Raw genomic sequence first — 21587 nt, 5'->3', positions numbered from 1 at the left:
TTTTTTTGCCAGAAAGCACCACGAGGCACATTATTTTCACACGAGGTGGCAGCTGACCAACCCTTCCATGCTACCTAAAGTATCATGTCTGCCGGGTGGAAGCCCTTACCTATGAAGGTTGAGCCAAATCAATCACTGCGAGCTTTATTTGTTGCTTTTTACAGGGTAGCTGTCAGGCGCCCGTTCCTGCGTTTAGCGGCATCGCCATCGCCGTTGGTGGCGTACCCAGGAACGGATCCCGCCACTCATATTAAGGGGGGGGGGGTCACTTAAAGTAACACCAAAGAACGAGGCGTGGTCATTACTTTCTTTCGTTTTTACTAGCTCAAGAACTCTATCAAAGCATAAATACTATTAATGTGTGCTCAAAGGGATCCCACTAAGTTGTTCTAATTAGTGATAGCAGGTAGATGGCAAGCGCTGAAAAGAGGGGGAAGGGGTACTGCCAGGCTTTGGGGGAGAGGGGCGATCGCCCCTACCGCCCTTCCCCCTCTGTATATCCGCCACTGGGTGTATCCGATAGACTTAAAAAAATCACGGCATATCCACAGATTGAATGATGATGAGTGGGACGAAGCGTCTGTCTGCCTGTCTGTCCGTCCGTCTGTACGTCCGTTCGTCTGTCAGTTTGTCTGTGCGTCTGTCTGTCCGTCTGTACGTCTGTCTGTACGTCTGTCTATCCGTCAGTCTGTCTGTCTGTCTGTCTGTCTGTCTGTCTGTCTGTCTGTCTGTCTGTCTGTCCGTGCGTTCATGCGTGCATCAGTCCGTCCATCCGTCCGTCCGTGCTTCGGCCCATGCTTCGTTCCGTCCGTCTATCCGTGCGTCCATCCGTTCATCTGTCTGTCTGTGCGTCTGCCCGTCTGTCTGTCTGTCTGTCTGTCTGTCTGTCTGTCTGTCTGTCTGTCTGTCCGTCCGTCCGTCCAGTTACGCATGATGCAGGACACGGTTAGACTAAGAGGAGCTTCGCCCCTAAACGTAACTGATAGGCATGACAACATGAGAAGGAAAAAAAAACAGTACAGCATAGGAAATGAACCCGCGTTTACGCCATCACAGTCGAGTATTCTACCGCAGAGCCAAGATGGTCTTTCAAACGTATTTGCAAAAATATCCTATACAGTCGTCATGTCGGGCAAAGAATCGCATTAACCTAGGTGACTTATCGCGTCATAAAATACCAACCAGCCGCAATACTAACTGCGTAATTAGTGTGTGATTTACACTTAGTGCAAAGTGTTCAGCCATCATTCTCATTGTAATTACCTAAACGCAGCGTTAACAAAGTTCACATAATATACCTTAAATACACGTGTCTATAGAGTGCCTCGCTTATCTGCATAAAGACGAACAATGGCGTGGTGATTGCTGTCCTACTTCACAAAAACAATAAGTCATGGCATAGAGGGTATCTTACACGAAGCAAAAACATCAAACGCAGTTGGCCTTGTCACCACATTGTGGTGTATAGTACTTGTTAACTATGTAAGAATAGCAAACTGGGCTTGTTGGTTTAACATACTTGAAGTTTTTTGCACTAATGCAACACGGGCGAAGACAGACGTGTATGTGTACTGTTACTTCAAGAATTGCAATCTATATATGAAGAAATCGAAGTGCACGATAAACCACCCATTCTCTCGGTAGGATCCTAAACCCACAAGGAGGAAGGAAGGAGAGGGAAGTTCCTAAACCACAGCCTTATAGTTACACATAGCAGTTCGCCTAGCTAACACTCCGAGAGATCCTAGTCGCATAAATATCCAACAGAGTAAACACGGGAGCGCCCTCCGTCGCTACTTCGTGAAAGCATCAGAGGCGTAATTGGAAAACTGGGGGTTCAAATCCCAGCGACAGGAAGGACACTTTTTTTTTGCTTTCTTTGTCCTTTCAAATTTAGATTACATTCATTAACTGCGGTTAAAACAACAATAAAGTAAATATGCTTTCTTTGGCTTGATTGTTTTTTTTTTCGTTTTTTTTCGACAAAGAAATAAGCCTCCCGAACTTTTTTTTTCCTTTTACGGAAAGTTGGTCGAAAAGACTAGGGAGGAAATTTTCTATTTAAAATGAATTGTCGGGTTTTACGTGTCAGAGTCTTACACACCAAAATAATCCAGAACGCGCCAGAACATTTTGGTTTCTGCAACTGGAGAAAATCGTTTTCCGACCGACATGGAATGCTTCATGGATCACGTGACCACGGCGTGACTGAATGTCTAACAAAACGGAATGTACATCAAGACGAAATGTCTAACCGAGACGAAATGTCCAACGAGACGGTACGTCGAATGAGACTGTCTGAGACGGAATGTCCAACGACACTCTATGTCCAACGAGCCTGAATGTCCACTATCAGACATTCCGTCTCGACGGACATTAAGACTTGTTGGACATTCAGGCTGCAAGCGGTGCGGAACCAGTCCCATACATTGACACTTTAATGAGGGGGCAAGAGGGGGGCGCTAAGTCAGTCTCATACATTGGCATGATAAGGAACGGGGGAGGGGGGGGCGTGGCGGTGAAATTTCGACCCTCTGAAGGGGAACTCTAGGCACGCTTATAGATTCACGGACCACTAAAACGTGATTTTCTTTCAAACTAAGCATTTCACTGTCACGAAATATGCATTAGGAGGTTTATTGAACGCCATTTCGTTAATCACGTCGATTTGATATATGCCTTTAGTGCCGCTTTAAGCAGGGCATCTAACCATCGTAAGAAAGGCTGCTAAAGCAGAACAATATTGCGGGCTTCTTTGAGACATATTTCTGCAAGGTCAGAGCAGCATGCACTCATCCTATGAGCAAGTTCAAACAGTTATGACGAAGGCGTGTAGATTTTCTTGGCACAAGTGCCGACTATGACCAAAGGCCACCAAGTAAGTCCCCGGGGTCAACGTTATAATGCCTAAAAAGCGTTATTAAGAGTTCGTGTTATTTAGCGATTTCTGTTACAACGAAAGTGCACTCGTGAGATAGTAAGTGGAGAGAAGGCGACCTGCCGCCACGTTCAATTTATCTTGTTTTTGAGGAGCTGATGACGAGAGCCGCCGACGGCAGCGACTTGTTGATAACGATTCACTTGGTGCATATTTTTTTCCTGTCACAACAAGGAGGGCACGTTTCGGAGGATTCGTCCTGTTTTAGCGTCGCCAGAGATGAACGTTGGGAGCCTGCACGACTTGATCTCGCATGTAAGTAACGGAAAGTGTTTATTTTTGGAATCCCTGTGCCCCGTTCAGCTTTCGGTGTCTCGGTCCGCGTGGTATGCTAAACACTTTTCCCTCAGGCTTTCCGCACAAATATAAACTGACTGTTGGTTTAATTCTATAAACATTGGTTACCTTAACTAGGTCAACAGCAAGCACTCAATCTTCGTCGCTAGTAATATTCAAGGCAATATACAACGAGAGAGACGTTTACACAGATTGCAGCTGATGATGACAACGATGATAATAATGGCGTCGACCAATTATACCTGGGAACAACGCATAACCACAGCTGTGTCGACGTTTGGTGCACGAAATGCAGTATAGACGGCAAAGCTTCGCGATTTCGCTTGACACCAAAAAAGCCTGACAGCTTCGTTACAGAAAAAAAACTGTTTACCCTTTCAGATGTTCGAATGGGGATCTCCCTGGACGGTGTTTACTACATGGCTGAGTGTCATCATCGCTGTGATCCTTACGATTACAAGATTCGTTGCGAAGATTGGAGAGCATAAAAACAAGCCCACGGCACCCGGCCCTCGGGGAGTGCCCATTTTCGGCTACCTTCCTTTCTTACGAAAACCTTACCATATCACCTTTAAGGAGCTGAGTAAACGCTATGGACCCATAATAAGGTGAGCATCATATTAAGTAACTTTATTTTCTAGTTAACTAGACATAAAATATGATGAAAGTTGATTATATTTGGCATCAACATTAGCGGGTTTTTGTGCTTTGTACAGCTGACGCAGTATTATTATACGAACATTCAACATTGTAAATGCAGCACTGACGTAGCTCTGTGGTAGATTTCAAATCCGAAGAATAATTTATTTCATCTATCTATCTATCTATCTATCTATCTATCTATCTATCTATCTATCTATCTATCTATCTATCTATCTATCTATCTATCTGTCTGTCTGTCTGTCTGTCTGTCTGTCTGTCTGTCTGTCTGTCTGTCTGTCTGTCTGTCTGTCTGTCTGTCTGTCTATCTATCTATCTATCTATCTATCTATCTATCTATCTATCTATCTATCTATCTATCTATCTATCTATCTATCTATCTATCTATCTATCTATCTATGTATCTATCTATCTATCTATCTATCTATCTATCTATCTATCTATCTATCTATCTATCTATCTATCTATCTGTCTGTCTGTCTGTCTGTCTGTCTGTCTGTCTGTCTGTCTGTCTGTCTGTCTGTCTGTCTGTCTGTCTGTCTATCTATCTATCTATCTATCTGTCTATCTATCTATCTATCTATCTATCTATCTATCTATCTATCTATCTATCTATCTATCTATCTATCTATCTATCTATCTATCTATCTGTCTGTCTGTCTGTCTGTCTGTCTGTCTGTCTGTCTGTCTGTCTGTCTGTCTGTCTGTCTGTCTGTCTGTCTGTCTATCTATCTATCTATCTATCTGTCTATCTATCTATCTATCTATCTATCTATCTATCTATCTATCTATGTATCTATCTATCTATCTATCTATCTATCTATCTATCTATCGAACCGCCTACGACTTTTAGTGCTCCTGACCGTATAATGACACTTATACCAAACTTGGTATGGCATAACATAGCTGCATGACGAGCATAACTGACTAGTCATAACATGAAAATCATTATATTGCCGCGACAGGTTGGCCACGTCCAAGTAGCCCGCCGCAATCATCGTGGCACCAGCACCAGCAAGACCCAGCTGGCATGCGCCACGCGTTCGTGTGCTCCAACAACGAGGAAGAAGAAGTTAGTTGAATCTGTGCCTCTCGGCTACTTGGACTCGACGACCATAGTCATTAGACTTGTGCCCACAAGTCTAATGACTATGGTCGTCGAGTCCGAGTAGCCGAGTGGCACAGATACCGCTATCTTCTTCTTACTCGTTGCCGGAGCGCACGAACGCGTGGCGCATGCCAGCCGGGTCTTGCTGGTGCTGGTGCCACGATGATTGCGGCGGGCTACTTGGACGTGGCCAACCTGTCGCGGCATTATGTATGTCATGTCATGATTTACGTGTCATGGTCTTGTTGCTTCAGCAGTAGTTTCGTTCCCATTACATATCGCAAAACTGGCATGGTATGACTTGACTGCATGACAAACATAAGTGACAGGCCCTCATGTGGAAATTACGACATGCGAGTCATGTAAAACATGACTACATGTTACGTTCATAGCATGCTCGCGGCCGTTTCGCTAGCTTCACATAGACGTAAGAATCTGCCCAGGCAGCGCTGCGGAAAACGCCGTCGCCAGCGCCCCCATCGCCGCGCCGGCCATAAATGGGTTGTGCACAGAGAGCCGTCCGCAAGTGAACGTGCATAGGCCCTCCTCTTTCGTTGGTCTTGAGGCGCAGTTTCCTGAAAATCTAAGATCAGGCAAGCTTCTTCTTTCAATGCTCGCATCATAAAAGTAGAAACCTCATCGAAACGAAATGTGGGTGCAACACAAAATATGTTTCGTTTATTTCGGCGTGCTGCAACGGGCAATTTAAATGCAGGCGAGCATCGCGTGACATTGAGTTTGAGGTAAGCACTCCAACGTGCGTTCTGTAATGCCTAAATGCGTTAAACGTGGGGATAAACATGAAGCGAAAGCGAGGAAGTGCATGCATGAACCACGTATGCGATCAGTGGTACAAAGCTCGCTTTATCGGGCACGAATATCCCTGGTGATGTTCGCTTTGCACTTGCATTCTTCATCGATTTCTCGCCTCCTGTGCATTGAACTGTTTTATTAAGCATGCTCGAATGCTCTGCTGACGGTTGTATTCCGTTTGTATATGCTGCAAATGGGGATACATGCGTGTTCACTTTCTCAGTGTTCAACGAAAGGCAAAACCGATGCCTCCGAGATAGCTCCCGTAATCGCGGAGACCAACAGCAGAAAGAAAAAAAAAAGACTGATCGTGGTCGCAATAATTTTGCGATATACCTGTATGACGCACGTGTTCGCATTTCCTCGTAATAGTCGGCACTTGGAGCCTTCAAAGCCCTACGTGCGTAATGCTGTGTGGTGGCTACATCTTCGGATTATCGGTAGTCGAGACGTGTGCGACGCCCGAGCGCCGGGCGTCACCTGTCTGCCATTGTACGTCGCGCACCGTAGTCAGAGGCTGAAGCTTGACGGTTAAGCTTCATAATGAAAGTTACCACGATTCTCTGTCAAGGCTAATCTAAACAATAGCAGGAGACCTACATTATCACACACACTTATCGGAACGGCTGTGGACAACGCGTGTATAATTCGCTTACCCAACACGTTCACAACGGCCTCGTTCTCGCCATTCTGCGTTGCGAAAGCTGTGGAAATCTATAAAACGGAAGTCATTTACGTCCGTGGCAATTGACAACGCAACAGTAGCGCATAATGCGTTTTTTTTTTTTTTTTTCGTAGAGCGTGGAGCTGTAGCGTCTGCTCTTGTTTTCGCCATCGTTCAGGCGAGTTCACCAGCAAGCACTTCACACCTGTTCGGTTACGCATCCGACTAGCGGAGAAAAATTCGTAGCTTTTTTTCTGAGTGTTCAATGCTCAAATACATCTAATATTTCCCTCAATCATTTTTTCGTGCGCTTTAGTTGCATCTGGTTGCACAGCAAACTGTGCAAGAGAGTCGGGCTTATCACTACCCAGAACAGCTTTGACAGGTGGCGCTGCGTTTCCGCTAGACACCAGAGTCTGACGTCTATATACCAAATTTGGTATAACGGGACGTGAACGGATGACAAAGGTATAACTCTGGCGCAAACGCGGCAGTCATGACGTGCGTGTCATGTAAGAACATGGCTTCATACCACGCTCATGATTCGCTCGCGGCCGTTTCACTAGCTTCACATATACCAAATTTGGTATTGCGTGACGTGAATAGAAAACGAAGGTAAATGACACGTCCAAACATGATAGTCGTGATATGCGTGTCATGTAAAACCTGACTGCATGCTACGCACATAGCACGCTCGCGGCAGTTTCGCTAGCTTCGCATATACCAAATTTGGTATTACGTGACGTGAATGGACGGCGAACAAAAAAGCCAGGCGCAAACATAATAATCATGGCGTAGAAGTCATGTACAACATACTTTACGTCAGCCTCGTACTGTTCTGCTGATTATAAAGTGACATCAACCTTCCTCATTCGCGCTTTGTATCATTCATTCCCACTGTGCGTGGGATCTGTCATTTTTTTTATTTCATGTGACAGTGTTGTCAAAAAGAAAACCACAGTTTTAGCAGGACTTCATCACAGGCTGTCATTTTTACAATCTCTAGCGCAATTTACCAGTGATGACTGCATTACTGATACCAGCCAACGTATTTGAAATTTTTCAGTGTTAGGCTTGGCTGCAAAAACGTGCTGGTACTCAATGATTTCAAGTCTATCAAGGAAGGACATTCGAACCCAGATGTACTCGATCGGCCGAACGACTTTATATTTCGGTACCTCGGAATGGAAGGTTTGGCCATTTAATTTATAACTTATCTCTTACTCCTGTTCATTTACTTTTACTTGAAAGACGTAATTATTTTTCTCGACAACAGGTGTCGCTTCAATCAACGGAGAACGATGGCAAGTGAACAGGCGGTACTGCTTTCACGTGTTGAGAGACCTCGGTTTTGGAAGGAAATCTATGGAGAAACACATTCAAGTAAGACGCGATGTTCTAGCATTTTACAAGCAGTAACATCGCAGGTAATCGAATTTATGTGATACTCGTGATATAAATGACAACCTAACGCGTGTAAAAGAAGATGTTTCATTATCCTTGGTAGCCTGTGTGTTCATGCACTACGGTTCATGTCTCCTTGTGTTACTGAAATTGTCAAAAATAAAAACTCGCAACTTGCATTAGTGGCGCAAGGCTGGAACCACCTGCAGAGCTAGTGTTCGACCTAGCCTCTTTTACATTTTTGCTAGTAATGTCGAGCCTTTGCTAGAGGTGCGCATAGAATTCCCATGACTGGTAGCACGCCAAGCTAATACCATAACTTGCTGTTACATTGTATTGACGGTAACATTTCACGTCACTAGTTCTAATGTGACGTTAGACAATTTTGGTCACGTGACTAGTACTTGCGTGATGTTAGGTGGTTTTGGTCACGTCATTGTTACTTAAGCTACTAGGGACTCGAAAGCACTAGCGAGAAACTCTTGGAAATTTCAAGGCATTCACATGTTCCAGGTATAGTATTCACAGTTGTCAACCATGTAGAAAATGTACTATAGACAAGACGGTGTGGCACTAGCGTACGACTTATGTGTATGTGGGTATCTTGATCGTACTGTACTATTTTGAACCAGGCATTAACGAAAAAAAAAAGTGTTTAGTCTAGTGGTCGAGTGGACAGTTGGTTTTGAAGCGAGGATTTCGGGTTCACAAAGGTCATGTTAGAGGGAGCAAAGCCATGTTAGGTAGAGAAAGTTTTTGTAGGGCGGTCAATGCATTGAATAAGAAATAAAAAGGATGGCTCTCGCCTTCTAGTTGTTTTGCAAATGCATGAGAAACGCTGATTTTTTTTATGCATGAGCAGCTCATAGCAATTTTTATTTACAACGCTATGCTTCCCACTACAGCTAGGAAAACTGTTCAATGATACAAGACAAGCAATATTGTTGATCCCAATACACTGTCAAAACTTCGAAGGCTATATGCCTCAAACATGTTGCGGAAACGACTTCGTATAAAACTAAAGCTGTTGCCGTAAGACTTGTATTTCCTGCTCTTTAGAATATTTCTTAAGGTGATGCAGCATAGATTATGATTAAGGTCACTAATAGTCACCCTGTGCTTCACCCTACGCTAGGAGGAGGCACAGTCCTACATGGCTCTGCTTGCGTCAGGCAAGAAAGAGCCAATGCTGGTGGCCCCTACGCTCGCATCCAGTGTGGCCAACAGCATGTCAGCTCTGATATTCGGCCAACGCTATGAACAGGATGACCCGAAGGGTCGCCATGTAGAGAGAATGCTGACCAAGTTGCTGCGCGAAGCGCACTTCTTGTCCATCGCAGATTTTCTGCCGGCCCTCCGGTTCGTCGCAACACGCCTGCCAACCACGAAGTTGTACGCCATGAAATCTGTCTTCCAAGAGCTGCGCGCATTCATCAGGTGAGCTCATTCACGAAGCTGCACTATTCTCAGTCGATCAATAAAAACTCTCCGCTTAAGCATAAACAATCTGCATGCTTCACTGCAAATGTCAACGAAAGACGATAGTCTAGCTTGTGGAGAGAGTGAACAAGATGTTTACTTAATGTTCTGCGCGAGAAAATCGGTGAATTGTATTTTGGCAGCGCTGCGTTAGAGAGTTTCGATCCATGCAACAAAGGCGAACGAGCGCATCGTGGCACGTTAGACACGAGCGCCATCTGGCAGTCATCTTCAAACACAAAGGTAGGCATGAGCGCCCGCGGAGGAAAATGCACACTTGTCTCGGAAGCGATAAGGAGTAGAACGCAAAGCTACGGGCAGGTGCCACCACCGTGTCGCCTTAGCAAAGCGTTGGAAACACTTGCCTTTCCGGGCATCGTGTTGCACTGTCAGCGCAGCGTGATAAACACCATGGTCCTTAGAATTACTTATGTGTGCCTTCTCTAGTATAAAGCCACACATACAAAATATTCACATGTTGTTATGGTGCCTCAGATATGCGCAACAATTGTTTTTTAATTGACAATCGCACAAGTATGAACGCTGAAACTTCAACAATATTGGTGGGTGCTGCGGATGGGATTGTGCGTTTGACGTATCGCTTAATGCCGTTTGGGGCATCGTTACGATGGACAAACAGGCAAATGTACAGACACACAGACCAAAAAAAATTTTTGAAGTACCTCACGAAAGCCGATCGTCTTTAAAAACAGCCAGTTCATTACCAAAGATTACAGCCAACTCCACCTCCACCCCCGCGGTCCCCTTACAGCAAGAATATCCAAAGCACAGCGCACAAGTTCGCAGCCTCCATGCCTTCCGCCCCCCCTCCGGTAAATAAACCCTAGCACCACCCATGCTATTGTCGCAAAGACCATCTAGGATACCGCATTCACCTTTCAACACTCAATCTTGCCTGGCATGGCACAAGCACATGACTTTTCGCGCTCGATCGTTATAGGTGTTTTCCGCCTGCCGGCACCGAGTTTTTTTCCTTTAAGTGTATACTTCAGTGCAGTATACTATTGAAGAGTCACAGTTTACCAATACCAAGCTTACACCGGTCCCATTAAAGTCGGCTTCACTTTGTAAAATGAGCGCATAGCTGAAAAGACATCTCTCTTGGGCAAGGTAAACTATGTGATATCGGAATCTGACGATAGTCAAGGCGTATGCCCTAGCCATCCGCCCCCTTTAAGCCACTCCGACGTTCTCATTAAGGGTGGTGTTTTGCCGAAAACATACAAAGCATTGGTTTTTTTTTTCCTAAAGCAGTCAAGTTCTCCTTATAGTGGGCACTTCCCTTACCCCTTCGCGGAAAAAATACCTAGCTGCGTCCGGATGCAAAGCAGCTCTTTGACTACCTTGTGTAACGCTGTCCCTCCGTACGAACGCGCCGCGCGCTGCAAGTGTTAGCGTGGTGCAAAGTAGGTCCCGTCGCTGCTGCGCGTTGACGTCACGCTCCCCTCGCAGTGCACATGGACGTCACACTCTCTCTCGTCTGCCACGCGCACGCCCGACAACACCACTCGCCGCGGCGCCCGCAACACCTGCCATGACCGCCGCTTGCTACACCCCCGACTCGTTGGTTCAATGTGCAATGAACCTTACGTACGCCAAACGTACGCGTTGAAACATGTCTGTGCGTGTCACCTACAAGAACTACGCCAGCCATCGCTTCAAACGAATCTTCCAGCAACCCCCGCAGCACCCGCGTTAGCGCCTTTCAAGCCATCGTGCCTGCCGCGCTCAACGTTGCTGCTTAGCATGCCATCAGGGTTCCCTTAGGTTAGAGTTTTGTTTATTATTTTACTAATTTTCTTTGTCTTATTGTTTTAATCATTTTATACTCTTGCCCACAAGTGCATGTGACCAAGCTTACACCAAAACTTACGGGGCATATTCTGCGCCACCTTTAAGGTGTCTCTCGCACTCCGCTTTCGTGCGGCAGGTGTCCCACCACGTGTGGTGTGGCTGTGCGGCTAGCGCATGTAAAGGCCCTGAGCGGGACGACCGACTAGTCTCCGCCTCTCCTCTCCTGTGCCTCCCTTATGCGCATGCCTACGCGGGCAACTGTTTTTTAAGTAGGCAACGCACACAGGCTCCTTACCTCTAGCCATAGTTGAGGCATCTACCAAGAAGCGAAGTGTGGCAAGCCGATGAGAAGGTGCTGCGTAAGGGGGCCGCAAACGCTATCACGTTCCCCTTTTAAATGCGAAGTTTAGGCATCTTCTTGTTTTAGCTTGCCCTGTGTAAAGTACACTCGCGTTGAGTGCGCAATGTTATCACAATGTTTAGAAAACTCACGAAAGGTCCATTCTGGCTTAACCTGCGCCGAGCTATAGCACTTGTAAGTGATCCTCAGCCCGCGTTAGTCCCCTGCAAGGCGAAGGCCCCACCCAGTGATCTCGACTTAATTCTATCCTGTGCGACCAGATTCCGTCTTACTCCTGTGAAATTCGTAATTTCGTCACTCAATATATCTGCCTTCCCTGACTTGTTTTCCATCTATTGGTAACCAATCAGTTGCTCTTATTGTGCACGCATTATGTGGCCAGCCCATATCAATTTTTTTCTTTAACGCAAATGTATTTGTTAGTCGGGCTGTCATGCATTCAGCATTGTCGGCGGCGTCCGCGGCGGTGTCCGCGCCCCGGCAAGTATTATCTCTCCGCTCTCACTCTCTCTCCCATAGCAAGAGATGCGGGCACGCGTGCTTATCCTCGCCCCTAGCAACCGGAGCATGTGGTGTGAGAGAGTGTAGGAGAGGGTAGGTGTAGTGCGTCGCCGCTCCTTCTCTCGCCTGAATGTAGGAACAGCGCAAGCTAGAAGTAGTTACTTCGTAATACGGAAGCGAAAAAACAAGGACAGAAAAATTGGCAGATCCCACGTACAGTGGGAATCGATGATATGAGAAGTACGAATGAGAAAGTTGATATGTCACTCTAAAATCAGCACAATGTTACGAGGTGGAGGTAAGTGATGTTGTACATGGCTTACGTACGAGTCATGATTATCATGTATGGATGTCTAGTTTACCTTCGTCATCTATTCAAGTCTTGTGATACCAAGTTTAGTATATGGGGAGCAAGCGAAATGACCGCGAGCGCATCATGAAGGGCCCAATATACTCCAATGTAGTGTTGACGCGCACGTACGCTGGGCACAGTGACGCTATGTTAGCAAAACGCGAACACTCTATGGTTGGCGCCAGGTGCGACCAGCGTCCGTCAGCGCGACCCGACGGCAACCGTCGCGAAATGCGACATGCGGCATTTCGCGCCGACGCGTCACCCAGACAATGTGTCTCCCTCTTTTCGTGACGGAGGTACGCCGGACCCACTGAAACGCGCATGCGTCAAAGCAACGCAGCGAGGCGTGCGCCTGTGCATATATGGCAAGACCGGCGCCTGACGTGGCAACGCCGGCGTGACGCGACGAAATGAACGCCAGCGAGCACGCACACCGCTTAACGTCGAAATGTATTGGCACCTTGACTGTGGCATGTAGTCATGTTCTCACATGACACACATCTCATGATTATCATCTTTGCACCAGTCACATACATTCGTCATTCATTGGCGTCACGTAATACCAAATATAGCATATGTGAAGCGAGGGAAACGGCCGCGAGCGCATCATGAGTGTGCCATGTAGACATGTAGTTACATGAGACGCATGTTGTGGTTATCATGTTTGGATGCGTCATTTACCTATGTCGTCCGTTCTCGTCTCGTAATACCGAGTTTGGTACATGTGAAGCTAGTTAAATGGCCACCAGCGCATCATGAAGGTAGCATGCAGTCATGTTGTTGCATGAAACGGATCTCATGATTATAATGTTTGCGCCATTATCATACCTATACATAATTCATTCATGTCCCGTAATACCAAATTTGTTATATGTGACGCCAGCAAAATGGCCACCAGCGCGTCATGAGCGTGGCATGTAGTCATGTTGTTACATGAAACGCATCTCATGATTATCATCCTTGCACCAGTCCCATACCTTTGTCATCCATTCACGTACCGTAATACCAAATATGGTATATGGGACGCTAGCCAAATGGCCGCGAGCGCATCATGAGCGTCGCATGTAGTCACGTTGTTACATAACACGCATGTCATGATTTTCATGTTAGGGTCTGTTGCTTGAGTTCGCCATGCAAACCAGTTCTGAAACATGTCATGTGAACGAAACCACCGCAAGAGCAGCAGGATCACGAAATGTAAATCATGACATTTATGGCATACATGTCATGATTTTCGTGTTATGATTGGTCAAATATCTTTTTCATACAGTCATGTTATGCCACACCAAGTTTGGTATCGATACCATTATCTAAACGGCCAGGAGAGCTAAAAGTCGTAGGATAGACACAAACACACACACACAGACAGACAGACAGACAGACAGACAGACAGACAGACAGACAGACAGACAGACAGACAGACAGACAGGCAGGCAGACAGAGATAGATAGATAGATAGATAGATAGATAGATAGATAGATAGATAGATAGATAGATAGATAGATAGATAGATAGATAGATAGATAGATAGATAGATAGATAGATAGATAGATAGATAGATAGATAGATAGATAGATAGATAGATAGATAGATAGATAGATAGATAGATAGATAGATAGATAGATAGATAGATAGATAGATAGATAGATAGATAGATAGATAGATAGATAGATAGATAGATAGATAGATAGATAGATAGATAGATAGATAGATACGCTCAATGTCGCCGAAGTTCGCTAAAGAAATGCTTCACATTTAAAAGAACGCTGACTTGAAAAGAACGTTGTTGAAAGTCAGCGCTCTTTTCCTGTCCTTGTTTTTTTTTTTTCGCTTCCGTAGTTAAGAAGTAACTACTTCTAGGTTGCGCTGTTCCTACATTCAGTTATGTCCAACCAACTTGCCCAAGTTTCCATGCTTCATAACTTCTCTGGCCGTTCGCCTCCCTCCTCCCTGCGCTCCATCTTCCCGTCCGCTTGCGCTTCACACTCGACCGTTCGCTGGCTGGGCGCCTCTCAAGACATCGGGAAATGTGTGCTCGAGACGCCGCTGTGAAACGCCAACACCGAGCCAAGAACGCTGTTTATTTTGTTCCATTCATAGTATTCTTTAAGCGTGCACGCTAGCTACTAGAGCTGGAAACCCTTGCCGCGTTTCCCGTGACAAACAAAAAAAAAAAAAACGACACGCGCGGCAAACGGCGCTATTGGCTGCACGGTGTAAGAAAAAAAAACATTTTTCTAACGCTGGGTTCTCACGTGCGAAACGCTGTTATGGGTGCTATGCAATGAAATTTGCATTTTCTCTCAATTTCTTCGGGGAGGTGGGGGCATTTCTTTTTTCACTTAATGTCTCGACAACTCCTGTCTTTTCTGTTACCCATTTTGCCACACATTGTGCTTACCAGTGTGATCATTGCATAAGTTGTCGTTAAGTTAATGGCCAAGGCGATGTACACGGCTAAAGTGGCGGCGACAAAAGCTGTAGGTGAAGTTGTTTTTTTCTTGCTTCGACAACTTGCACTCCATGGTGCTGCCATCATCCCATCAGGCCCTTGAAATTTCAACTTTTTCAAAGCGGGGCCCAGTCTCGCTGCAACGGGGGCCACTACCTTCAATTAATGTGTCTGTGCGAATGTGTGTCTGTGCAGGCAGGGGAGTTTTCTCTCTCCGGGAATACGAGTGAATTGTGTGCCAGACTTTGCTTTCACAGGGGAGTGCAAATCATCCACCTTTTCTTTCATGAGACTCTCATTTAACATAAACAAGTTATATCTATGCGTAATACATGCACGCAATAGAGGCAAAATGAAAATAAAATACGAAAAATGGGACTCCCTACTATGATATCGTTAAGGATGATACAATGTCTTAAAAGACGAAATGTTTCTCTTTCTTTTTCACTCAGCCATAGTTTCAGCAGCGTCGCTTCGGTGACGATCACGATCGATGTAAGTGACCGTGATTGATCGTGATCGCTGCGTCTACAACGATCGATGCAGCGATATAACATAGCTCGCGTCATTTCCCTGTTTGGAAAACCTCGCACGGCGTTTTTCATGCAAGGCGTTCGTACTTCGAGCGTGAGACAAGCGCTTACGCAACGGACACTTCAATCTGGCACGTAATTATGAGCCAGTGACGATGGATTCCGTTAAAGACGCAGTTGTGCCAATTGTCACATGTCAAAATAATTACACACACACACGATGACCACAATTCGCTTTTTAATGCATACAACAACGCATATTCTCCCCAACTTGTTTGTTTGCTCTCATACTGTGTGACGCTGGCAGCTTCTCTCGGTTGTTTTTTTCTGACACCTCGCCCGCACTTACAACACTCATATGGGTGCACAGCCGAGCACATATCGCAAACGATCATTAAGATTCTCATGTCGCGACACCCAAGTAACACACTCACACACGCACATGTGGGCATGCTGATGCCACACATTTTGCGGGCGGTAAATCACAAACACGCACATTCCACAGAACACACACACGTACATTCAGACTTCACTTTCACCTTACTGCACACGAATTACCACAACGACAATCGTCGAGAGTGGTCATCCTAGCGACGCAGAGAATAGACTCTGTGTTGCTGCCTCACGCTGCCGAACCGACGGAACGCGGTGAAGCCAGTGAAGCTCTGCCACTTCGGTGCACTTGAAACACAGCAAAATCGCCAGCGCCAACACCAATTGACGGCCGATGACGATGATTCTGAGGGCGAGTGGATGAAATAGCTTCTTCTTGACGAAGCAAACACCACAGAAAACCGAATGGACGCCTGACGGTCTCGGTGCAGTGGCACATCAACTCTCGTGATGAACGGTGCCATGCTCATTTTGTCATTGGTTCATCGTGACTCTTACGTCATGTTAATGAGCAGCCGCAGTTGGACGCGCATAATACAAATGGAGAGTGATGCACTTTACTTTTTATTTTTAGCTTGTCACCGACTATAGTTGTTTTGTTTTTGTAGTCATTTTCAGTGTTTGTCGCTGGCTAATGCTCTTCGTTGAGAGTAAGAAAGAGCTTTAGCCAGTAAAAAACAGTCGACAATGAAAAAAAAAACACACGCTTGTAAATGTGGCACAGCAAATGGGCTCTTGTGTGATGTTCTCCGGGCCTTATCCCATGTCCCAGTGCTTACGAAGTTTCGTCGTTATCAGTAAACTGAAGTGATGTGTGTGCCTTCTGTTTCAGCAATGAAGTGCGTGAAAGGGAAGAAGATATGGAGGTGCACATTGAGAAAGATTTCATAGACGGATACCTGCGGAAGATTAAGGAAGGCGAAGGAAGAGAATCTCACTTCAGTGGTGAGTGCGCGTCATAAGTACTGCATTTGACGTCGCACGACATCGTTAAGGTAGTTCAACATTGAACGGAGGCACACGCAATTTGTAGGCTCTCCAGCTGTTTCCCTGGAACACACGTGTCGATCAACTACAGGCTCCGGATCCACTACAGGTGTCAGAGAACGTAGCTCGTCCAGTTTCTCTTCGGTGTACTATGCACCAATAATCATCAACGGTATTTTTCATTCAATCCAAGGAATCCTAATTGGTTGGGCTTTAACGTTTTAAAACCACGATAAGGATATGAGGGTGGCCGTAGTGGATGGCTCAGAGAATTTCGATCACCTGGAGCTCTTTAAAGGGGCCCTGCGACACAATTCGAGCATGTCTTTTTCATCGCCTGGTGCTGTGTAGTGCACAGATATCGTTGCGCAGGTGGCAACGCCGATATCGAAGTGCTTATAATTTGAATTCGCAGGACAAACTACTTTGATTTCGGACTCTGGCGACATACATCGGCTGTTTTTTGTTATATGAAGTGACGTGATTTTATGTGACGTGGCGAGTAAGGCCGTTCGTTTTTCATCGACCTGACGCGACAAGCAGCTTGCAATATTCGTATAATGCTAGCTAGGCCATATACGAGTGAGTGCTATAAACTGTAAACACTCTTTCTATACTTTCTAAGAAAGAAATACTATCTGTTTCTAAATGATGTATTTATGAAACAACGAACCCGACACTTAGTCTGCGAACGAGTATGGTACGTCAGCAACTAAAAGTGGAAACGGTTGCGGCGGTTTTAGTGAGTCAGAAATTCAACATAAGGTGCACGCCGGCGCTGCCATAGAACGCGTCTCGCATGCTAGCCGAGAAGTGTCCCCGTTTAACGAGTACATGTGTACCTTACGTGACGAGACCATGGGAGCCTCTGTTGCCCGACACACGTGATTCGTCGTATAACCATCCTAACGACGCCGTGAAAAAGAGTGGTAGTGCGGTACTGTGTGAGGGCCATCGTGAGGTGACATCTACGGTATATGTCTTTATGAGACGTGCCATGCGATTGGAAGCGCTCTTTTGACGTCAGCAGGCGAGTGAAATGAGAAAGGAATCGTTTTCCTTCGTCGTCTGCTGATCTGGATATATGGTAGTATTCGATGCGACAAGAGAGAGGATTTCTAGCTGGCTTTCAGAATTATGTAAATTATAGTCCGCTTGGTGCCCTATAATGTTTGACTCGTACGTTCTCAGGAACCTCGACTACCGACCGGCAGCATTTCGCGACAGTCCTGAAAAAGTGTTCCATGCATGGCCCCTTTAAGTCGATGTGAGGGTAAAATCACTAAAAAGGATGCAGTACAATCATGAATTAAATTGTCCCAGACGTGCGAGAATAAGCTTTCTGCCGCAGTTCCGACACTGGTGGGCAGTACGGTGAACTTCTACAGCGCGGCTACCAACACCGTGCGAAGTGCGGTCTTGTGGAACCTGTACATCGCGGCCAGCGACCCAGACAGTCTGCAAGCGCGCGTGCAGCGCGAAATCGACGCTGCGATTGGATGCAACACGGCGCCCTCTTGGGAAGACAGGCGTCGGACGCCTTTTACAATGGCGTGCATCCTGGAGGCTCTCCGATGGAGGACCACGTCCCCCCTGGGCCTTCAAAGGGCGTAAGTGCGTCGATGGAAATCATTCTCTGTAGTTTCGAGGCCTGCTGTTTCGGCAGACTTTCTTATCTTCATCGGCGTGGACAAAAAAGACAGGACCGAGAACAGTAATAATAATGATAATTGTTGAGGTTTTACATAACAAGAGCCGGAATTTTTTACCATTAGCTGTTTTTAACGTCCAGTGACATCAAACGGTGCACCGGCCTCCAGCATGTTGCCTAAATGCGACCTAAAAGCTAAAATAATCACCGGCCACATTTCATAGTTTTGCATAAATTATCATGCTCGTTCGGGCTAATTGGTAAGCTAAGACTATATAGTGCGAAAGCAAGTGAAATAATTTGTTATCTTTACCAGTGTAGTCGATTATTTGGTTGCCTAGTGGAAGCTACGCTTTCTAACAATACGTGGCGCTTTGTTGACAATTGCGACTTGCATCTCGGTATATTACGCAGAGCAGGCCGCGACACGGTGATTTGCGGATACCACGTTCCTGGCGGAACTATGGTGATTGCCAACTTGTGGAGCCTTCACAACGATCCTGCCTACTGGCCCGAACCGTCCAAGTATGATCCCACGCGATTTCTCAACGCCGACGGCACTGAAGTGAACGACAAGCCTGCGGCGTTTCTTCCTTTTGGAACTGGTAAGGCCAAAGCACATTCCATGAATGAATTCAAATCTTTGGGTTAACTGTTTTCGCTAAAGAGGTCATGACATCCACCTTGCGATTGTATTCTATGTTGTGTGGGTTAATCCTTGTGTGTTTGCAAGCATTCTGAGGTAATTGTAGTGCATCTGGTCGAGAGAGTTGTTTACAACTGAATATTTTTATAAGCGCGCGAGTAGCCTGAAAGCAGTCAACACTGGCGCCCTCGCGAGGCATGACGTAACAATTATATAGCTCGCTGAATGATCGTCTGCATACCAGGGATTGCTCTGTGGTCAGCTATGCGTGAGATCAAGATATTTTAGCTCTCTCCAGCTTGCCGAGCTTCACGAGTATACCTGTCGCTGAAACTTCGGTAGAAGATGACGGCAACGCTCCTTGTTGCACATGACGCCACAGGTGCCATAGCAAAATGATGGTCACCGGCGGAGGGTGGGCGGGGTTTAAATTTACAGCGTTTACAAACTTCCTGGGCTTGTTTCGACCAAAATATTCTCCTATATATGGCCCAATTGTCAGATATGTAAAGGCATGACAGACCAGTCTTCACTGGACACCACAAACTGTCACGTGACCGTGCCATGGTGTCATGAACTGCGCCGTGTCTGGAAGGCGTCAGCTATAGTGACTGGCCCCGGTGCACCGAAGGAAGCACACGGAGCTGTAAATTGTCATGCCAAACGGTCAGCTGATTCCAATAATTGAACGTTACGAGAGGCAAAACCATGTGCATTTGAGTGCATCTCTCCGGAGCGGCTGATCGCACCACAGCCGTTAAGCTGCATCTTGAAGCCATGGGTCTTTCCCGAGGTTGTGTTGCTGGGTGAAGCTCACTAAGTGTACAAGACTGAGCAGTTCGGCAATTATGTCAGCACCGCATCGCACAACCATACTTCTAAACAATAACCCCATTGGGACGTCATGCGATAATAATGCGACGAAGTAGTGTGGAAATTGTAGACATCATTAATTCATATGACTTCGGCGTATGCTGTATATCGATCAATAGAGCAAACGCGAAAGTGGTTAAATAATTACTGAAAAGTGCGAACTCTGCTCGCTGCATTTGTCCACTAACAAGAAACTGCGAGCTGAGGTCGGTATATTTTTGTGTGCCTCTCTAATCTTCCCGTCGTGCTTGCCTGTACAGGAAGGCGACAGTGCCCTGGTAAAACGTTGGCCCTGATGGAGGTCTACTTGTACGTGGCCACAACGCTTCAGAGGTTCAGGGTGCTTCCGGAAGAAGGCAAAACCATCTCCCTCGCCACGGCACCCGCTCTGCTCAACGTGGCGAATGACGCTCAGAAACTGCGTTTTATACCACGATAATTGAACCGAAAGCTTGCAAGCGATTGTTACTATTAGGTTTCAGGAAGTATAGTGTCCTGATGTGCCAAACTACTGGAAGCTGTTTAAATTTCTTATCTAATTGAGTATCAATCCTGGTGCGCCTTCAGGTTTGTAGCAGACAAGGTTTCGATGGACACCAAGTACCAAGGAATGAAGAAAGCGCATTTCGGAGAAGCCCGGACCTCGACATCAGCATGGCCTCGAATATTATGGCGCCTTCAAGCTGTGCTATCAACACACACACAAAAACAACGTTGCCAAATGACTATTTGTAGCGGCCGTGTTCTCTTACACCAGTGTTTTGTAGAGTTACGTGATATTGGATATAAATGAGTTGGCAGCCAGCCTAACTCCGTATATCAACGCCGTCACTATACGCAAGAGCCTTGATGTGGTCATTTGCTATGATCGCGCCGCAGGAAACTTGGTTACTTAGCCAGCGCATGTTCACTCCAATTAATATTGCTCTTAAAAATGGTAGCTTTGCTTCGTAAAACATTCGAATATGTTGCTCTCGCATTGATTGCTTCGCCCTTTTGGCGAAACAGTGACTTTTTTATGCATCCTCGAGTCTTCTTCGCTAGTGCTATGTAAGCGCTACTTAGACGTTGCAAGGTTCACGAATAAAACAAAAGCAACGCCAAAGTCGCTGCTCTTTTGACGCAGTTCAATAAATTGCCTCGTCAAGGTTCAATCCATTTGATGGGAAGTCATTTGCATCTGTGAGTTGCGATCTGAGGGAAAAAAATAACAGAGACTTACTGAGACACAATTGATCAAATCAGTGGTAGCGAAGTTAACATTTATTGAAAAGCAGTCCAGCGAATATACGTTATAAAGGTTTGAAACTGGGTTTGCTGGCATTGCTTCATAGCAGGAAACAGCGTAGGCGAAAGGGATAAGAAAGACGTACGGTACTTGGGGCTGCCTCACAACATGAGCTTTTATAGTGTAGGTACAGATGTATACGCTTCTTTGGAAAGGAAGAATTCCTTCTCGAAAAGTGGCAGATACCACTGCAGTGGGAATTGATTATGTGCGAATAACAAATTACAACGTTACGAGCACATGCAACATAACAATCACAACGTTACGAGGTGGACATAAATTATGCCTACATCACTTCCATGTCATGATTATTCTGTTCTGCCTATCATTTATGTTCGTCGTCCTTTCACGTCACGTAATACCAAGTCT

At 45.9% G+C, this 21587-nt stretch overlaps 1 protein-coding gene across 2 annotated transcripts; it reads left to right on the top strand.

The window, feature by feature from the left end:
• Positions 1-3042: 3042 nt before the first annotated feature.
• Positions 3043-21088, top strand: LOC119179045 (cytochrome P450 2H2). 2 transcript variants are annotated; one of them, XR_012885066.1, is made up of 9 exons: positions 3043-3193; positions 3617-3843; positions 7547-7671; positions 7757-7863; positions 9020-9321; positions 16606-16718; positions 18112-18370; positions 18831-19016; positions 20191-20404. XR_012885066.1 is itself a non-coding variant. In XM_037430127.2 (9 exons), the coding sequence occupies exons 1-9, from the start codon at positions 3158-3160 to the stop codon at positions 20367-20369; spliced, it is 1539 nt and encodes a 512-aa protein (XP_037286024.2). In that variant the 5' UTR covers positions 3044-3157; the 3' UTR covers positions 20370-21088. The 2 variants fall into 2 exon arrangements, 1 of the variants encoding a protein (XP_037286024.2); XM_037430127.2 differs by having other exon boundaries at positions 3044-3193; positions 18826-19016; positions 20191-21088.
• Positions 21089-21587: the final 499 nt, after the last annotated feature.

Source organism: Rhipicephalus microplus, chromosome 7 (genome assembly GCF_043290135.1).
Source record: "Rhipicephalus microplus isolate Deutch F79 chromosome 7, USDA_Rmic, whole genome shotgun sequence".
In the NCBI taxonomy this organism is placed as follows: Eukaryota; Metazoa; Arthropoda; class Arachnida; order Ixodida; family Ixodidae; genus Rhipicephalus; species Rhipicephalus microplus.
This window is presented reverse-complemented; position numbering and strand designations above follow the sequence as displayed.

Coding starts and splice junctions, on each gene's coding strand:
- LOC119179045 (XM_037430127.2), top strand. CDS start 3,158: ATGAACGTTGGGAGCCTGCACGACTTGATCTCGCAT. Junction 3,844..7,546: donor CGCTATGGACCCATAATAAG/GTGAGCATCATA, acceptor GAAATTTTTCAG/TGTTAGGCTTGGCTGCAAAA. Junction 7,672..7,756: donor TCGGTACCTCGGAATGGAAG/GTTTGGCCATTT, acceptor TCTCGACAACAG/GTGTCGCTTCAATCAACGGA.